Source organism: Oncorhynchus masou, chromosome 9 (genome assembly GCF_036934945.1).
Source record: "Oncorhynchus masou masou isolate Uvic2021 chromosome 9, UVic_Omas_1.1, whole genome shotgun sequence".
NCBI classification, from domain to species: domain Eukaryota; kingdom Metazoa; phylum Chordata; class Actinopteri; order Salmoniformes; family Salmonidae; genus Oncorhynchus; species Oncorhynchus masou.
The window spans coordinates 38,723,882-38,729,772 of NC_088220.1; the positions used below are offsets into that span (position 1 = coordinate 38,723,882).

At 40.9% G+C, this 5,891-nt stretch overlaps 1 protein-coding gene across 1 annotated transcript; it reads right to left on the reverse strand.

Moving 5' to 3' along the window:
• Window positions 1-343: 343 nt before the first annotated feature.
• Window positions 344-4,842, reverse strand: LOC135545216 (ankyrin repeat and SOCS box protein 5-like). The gene is made up of 7 exons (XM_064972844.1): window positions 4,615-4,842; window positions 2,759-2,838; window positions 2,563-2,670; window positions 2,216-2,366; window positions 1,750-1,884; window positions 1,213-1,404; window positions 344-1,086 (listed from the first exon to the last, which is right to left on the reverse strand). The coding sequence occupies exons 1-7, from the start codon at window positions 4,829-4,831 to the stop codon at window positions 959-961; spliced, it is 1,011 nt and encodes a 336-aa protein (XP_064828916.1). The 5' UTR covers window positions 4,832-4,842; the 3' UTR covers window positions 344-958.
• Between the last annotated feature and the right edge of the window lie 1,049 nt (window positions 4,843-5,891).

The window sequence follows — 5,891 nt, forward strand, 5'->3', positions numbered from 1 at the left end:
ATGACATGACACGAAAATATTATTTACTGTTGCTGTTACTTTTCCGATTCAGTATTTAGCTAAAGTTGTTGCTATAAAATACTGAGTCTTGTTTTGGTAAACGAGCTAGCTAAGTTAACCTGCTTTACTAGCCCATAATGATATGATAGATTTCACGTTGATCAACAGTTCTATGGCAACGGCCCTACTTCTCCTTTCTCTCGGGAAAGTGAATGTTTTCACGGGAAGGTACATTGTTGCAACCCACTGGGAATGGAAAATGTTGCCACGCACTGAAAGCAGCTTGCTTTTGAAAGACTTGCGAAATGCAAACTGTAACATTGAATTCAAAGTGTTTTAATAAGATAATAGCTCGCAGCTCAGACAATGATATTGCACATAATAAAACACACCAAGCAAGCAAATGTATATCTATATTTTGGAGGATATGAATGCATAATTTTTTTGTTCTCCAAATTGGTAAGGATTTTGATGAATTTCAAGTTTTGCCAATGCATACGTCTAACGTAAATCATAGAACAAGGTGATAAACCACTATAGTGTAATAATCCAAATTGAGAAAATGTTTCCATAAAACACATGCACTTTAAATTGTGCTATTGTACATGTATGAGCATATGTGCCAGCCATTTTTATTGACTAAATAGTGAAAAGAGGCACTCAATTTCTAAGTGTGTTTTACAATTGAGCTCTGGATTTACATGAATCTCTCCCTTGAAAATGTTCATAGCAAACCATGGTTGTTGGTCATTGCTCCAATCCCAAATTTGAGCATTTGATCTTGTGAACCACACTAAAATCAAGTATAAGCTAAATCAAGTATGTATTCCATTCCTTAAAGTGCCAGTTGTGTCAAAAGTGCTCCTTCAACCATTGCAGGCTGTTGAATTCCCATGAATGATTGACACATGGACGAAGCCACCACCACAGAGTATGAAATTGTGATGCTCTCTGCTTATCATCTGTACTGGAGGTAGTTCTTGAGGGGATTGGGCAGGGGTAGATGGTTGATGAGGTGAAACCTGTCGCGGCCCACACAGTCACGGATGAGCTGGCGACACAGCTGACTCAGTGGTTGGGGCGTGGCTGAAAAAAGGAAAAAAACATATCACAGCTAGTTGGACTTGGGAAATGAAGCAAAAACACTACGAGACTTTGGATATAGGAATTTACAGATTTCAAAAGATGACTGGATAAGACTATAGAACTTACCCTCATAGACCAAAAGGAACCCCTCTGTCAGGCTGCTGGGGGGAGCGGCCTCCACAGGTCTTTGGAACTCCATGTTCCTGGCGTTGATATCTGCCCCAAAGTCCAACAGCAGCTTAACAATGGCTGTGCAGTCCTTTTCAGCAGCAGCATGTAAGGGAGATTCCATATATATACCTTTCTGTACATTTGCTCCTGTGTGGAGGGAAACCAAGGTAAGCATACCATGGATTTAATACACATTTAATAGTCCTTGGTCATTCAGTTACAGGATTTGAGTACTCTATCGCTGGTATAACATTATGTATTTAGACTTGTGTACACTTTTATGCAGGTGGGTGCAACATATTAGTGGTGTAGAAAAGAGCAGATGCTCTGAGCTATCCCACCAAGGCCAAGCTACTACTGCATAGTGAGAGTGTTATACATTTACTGTACATTTCACTACTTTGGGAGACAGTAATAATCTTACCACTAGTTTTCACTCCTCCTCTCATCATGCTATGGTGCTTTGGCAGAGAAGAGGTGCATGTGCCTCACCTTCCCTCAGCAGCCTCCGGACACACTCTATCTCCTGAGAGACACAGGCGGTGTAGAGGGGCGTTCCCAGGTGAGGAATTTCAAAGTCCACATCTGCTCCCCATCTGACTAGAGTCTCCACACACTCACTGCTGCCTGCCCACAATGGGCACATACATGGGAGTCATTAGGATCGTCTTTCCGATTACTGCGGTGGTTGTCTTAGCTAATCATTTCTGCACCCGTAATATCCTCTAAGCATTATGGGACATACTCTGACTTGAATTATGTTTGTGTATCTCAAACGTGCACTGTTACATCAAATATGTACTCTGATCGGTGACATTTTGATTCAGATTTTTAAGTTGAATGTATTCGCCTCAATCCCAAGTTAGAATACAGCCCAAAGGTCCGTGAAGCATACTTCAAGGTTTGTACTAGATTAATTAAGATAAGGATGTTGGAGTGATACAGGTACTGAGCATACCTTTACTGCTGGCTTCGTGAATGGGCGAGGGCTGAAATACCAGCGCCTCGGGTTTGGCCCCGTTCTCCAGGAGGACCTCTGCACATGATACACTACCCACTGAGCACGCGTTGAACAGGGGAGTTACCCCGTCAATGGTGGTGATGTTCACCTGCACAAAGTCTCATGTTAACTCTGACCGCTCAGCTGAATAACATAGCACCATTTTGGGGCAGATGAAAAATAACAAGTTACAGAGAACAAGAAGTATTGACACATTTCTTAATTCATTATTTTCTAATAATTATTATTGTTTCATAAAAAATACAGTATTCTTGATTATAACTGTATCTTCTTCAGTGACTCACATTGGCTCCTGCAGCGATCAGAGCTCTGGCACATGCTACATGGTCTCCAAAGCAGGCCTCGTGGAGAGGACTCACATGGTCTATAGTGACTGCATTTACATTGTGGCCCTGTGGGAGCAGCAGAACACGACCATAGTACATTGAAGAAGGTAAGTGGGTGCACACACTGAACTGAATTGGATTACCTTTGGCTCACCTGTAAAAGGAGATTCCTCAGGGCGAAGAGACGACCTTGGCATGCAGCATCATGTAAGGGTGAGCGGTCTGCCCAGGACCCTGTGCAAACATAAATGCTTATGTCACTCATAACAACTTACAGTCTTACAGTTTTGATGAATGATTCCATTTCACTGGGCAAATGCATACACCTGGGTCAATATCCAGAATAACGCCAGATGTGTTCCAGACTGCGTCATCATTGTTGCCTCCCTCCATATCGCAGATCTATAACACTGCTGAAAATGTTGTATTCTATTTCTCTTAGTTTGAGGTAAAGTACTAAAGTTCCATGCAGTCCAATCGTGGGATGAATACATACTGAGCCAATATGTCTACACTGGGAATAGCCGGAAAATCGTTTGACTCTCGGTTCAAGTTATCTTGAAATAACCTGCTTGATGTAGCAATCAAAGACCAAGCCACTGTTAGTCAGAAACAAAACTTGTTCTGTGAACTACATCACTGGCCTTTAATGACGCACAACAATATTTTACTTTGTGTTGCTGTTTGCTGCATTGGTGCTCTCTTTCCATGGACCAAGCATGTTGGCACACTGTCTGTCACTGACACTGAGAAGTTTAAGTGTTTACAGTACACATACCTTATTCGTAGACTCTAAATGCTTTAGCGCCGATTGACGATAGTATCTTCTGACTGGGGGAGTTTTGTTAAGAGCCTTGAAGCTTGCTCTAAACACGCAACACTTGTGGTACGTTTTTGGAAACATAAGGAATGTATCTTGGGCTCCCGAGTGGTGCAGTGGTCTAAGGAACTGCAAGAGGTGTCACTACAGTCCCTGGTTCAAATCCAGGCTGAATTACATCCAGCTGTGATTTGGGAGTCTCACAGGGCGTTGCGCAATTGGCCAAGAATTGTCTGGGTTTGGCAGGGGTAGGCTGTCACTGTAAAATAAGATTTTGTTCTTAACTGACTTGCCTAGTAAAATAAATAATAAATCAAATCTTTCATATCAGCGCGAAATAATTTTCTAAAGACAAGAGGTTACATTTCTAAATACTTTCATAGGTTTAGGGTTAGTGTTATTTATTTATTTATTTATTGGTTAGGGTTAGTGTTCCCACACAGCATATCTCCATGTTACATCACTTATTTACGGAAGCCAGATGGAAGACATAGACGGCCACCTGTTCTAGTTAGCTATCTAGCGTGCTCTGAACACCTGTGTGTAAGCTTAACAGTGAGGAAATGTAGTTGGTCAACTGGAGGACCACACAGCTTGTGGATCTGTGCACAACTTCTACAGTAAGTATGACTTTTTTATTTCAAAGATAATTGCTCACTGATTTCGAAAACTGTTTTGAAACAATGACTATTGACTTTTTTTTAAACGTTAAAAGACAGCGTCGGAATTGTAGTTCTCATGGAGCCAAATGTGGCCGAATGTAACCGCTGAAAACTCTGCATAAGGAGAAGGGTTTTCGGGAGCAATAGTACAAGACAGACAGGAATGGAAACTAGGGCAAGGGGGTGGGGAGGCAGCGCGTGGTCCCGTTCTATTAATACAGCAGGGTAGAAATTGAACTGACCAGTATGTACTGTGTATACACAGACACGTTTCAGGTACTTTTCATGTTAAGGTCATTAAAGTGAGTATATGCGTTATTCTCAGTATTCAGTGTGTAGCCTAATCATAAAACAAGAGACCCTTCCATTCCATCAGTTAATCTCTTCCTAAATATGAACTCTCCAGGTTACAAGGCAAAATGCAATGGCAAATATAAATAGCATAATCATTTGAATATAGTCAGTATTCCAATGTTCCAATTTTTTGGGGACAATGGATCAATGTAAAAGAGAGATGTGTGTACTCACTGTGTCCTTGACCAAAATCATAAAACTCTGCAGATATCCTGGCTGCCTCCTTGCGGTTCCCTCTGATGATGTAAAAGTAGGAGAGGCAGTTGAGGCTTATCTTAATAAAGAGCTTGAAGCAAAACAGTGCCAGTATGGTGAGGTAAACATTGGAATAATGCAGCGAAGCGAACGGATTCTCTGTTTCCTCTGTCATATTGCCCCCTCTTTTGAGCATGGCTCTGCTATACTGAGGGGATCATATGCCACTCGCAAGCAGTCCTCACTGAACTAGCTGATATAATATTGTCCAGCTGCTGTTTCTGTGCCTGTATTAAAATAGTGGCTCTCGTTGTCATTGTGTGCAGTGGAGTGCCATTTCTATGACGGAAGTCAATATCAATCTGTAATCATGATACATTTTTTCTTGAACAATCAAAGCAAGTCCACTATTGGTGGCGATGCATTTTAGGGGCTAAATTCATTGCAACTTGTAAACCAGACTGTATATAGTGCAAAATAATTTTATTCCTTAAGGAGTAGGGGAATGTAAAAATGTTTAGTGCACTTTTAATTCAGGAACAAGGAAAATGCCTACATCAAGGCTACATTTCCAACTGTACATAAATAAGACAGATCATTTTTAGTATGTTGTATATGCAGCAGAGGGCAGTATAGGCTAGCTCATGGGTTTTGACGAGATGTAGAGATCAGTTTATGTCAAAAATTAGCTTTCGTAGCAGGTTAGGAGAGATTGCAGGTTAGGAGAATTAATGTAGAAGGTTAGGAGAATTGCATGGTTAGATAAAGGCTTAGGGCTAGCTAAAATGCTAGCTAAAATGCAAAAAAAAAAATTGACATGCATAGTATCATTTCTAGATCTGTAACTGGAGGAAAATGGGGGAGGGTCATGCTTTTTCAATTTCAGTGAAGGGGAATGTTTAGTATTTTTTATTTTTTTTATCTAATCTGGGGGTGGGTCATGTAATGTGTAATTTATTAAATCTGATTTTGAATTAGTTGCTTACTAGGCTATATATTGATGTGTTGCCACCCCTCATCTCTGATTCTCAGCTGGGCACTCAATATCAAGTGTGCCTATAGGCTATTTAGTGTGGTCTCAATCAAATGATCTATAGGCTACAAATGGCATACACAGAGCAAAGTTATATTTCAAAGATAGCTGCTGGGATGGTATAAATTAAACTAGGCTGCATCACACACTGCAATGGATATTACAACCCTGAGCCTCAGCCTGTTCAACTTTTTTGTTTGCTGTTTAAACAATGGCTGTGCTG

What these genes read in the sequence shown, in the direction of transcription:
- LOC135545216 (XM_064972844.1), bottom strand. Translation starts at nt 4,831, where the DNA reads ATGCTCAAAAGAGGGGGCAATATGACAGAGGAAACAGAGAATCCGTTC. An exon ending in TGAGGAATCTCCTTTTACAG is followed by an intron (nt 2,671 to 2,758) that starts GTGAGCCAAAGG and finishes CTGCTCCCACAG; the next exon opens with GGCCACAATGTAAATGCAGT. An exon ending in CCGGAGGCTGCTGAGGGAAG is followed by an intron (nt 1,405 to 1,749) that starts GTGAGGCACATG and finishes CCCTCCACACAG; the next exon opens with GAGCAAATGTACAGAAAGGT.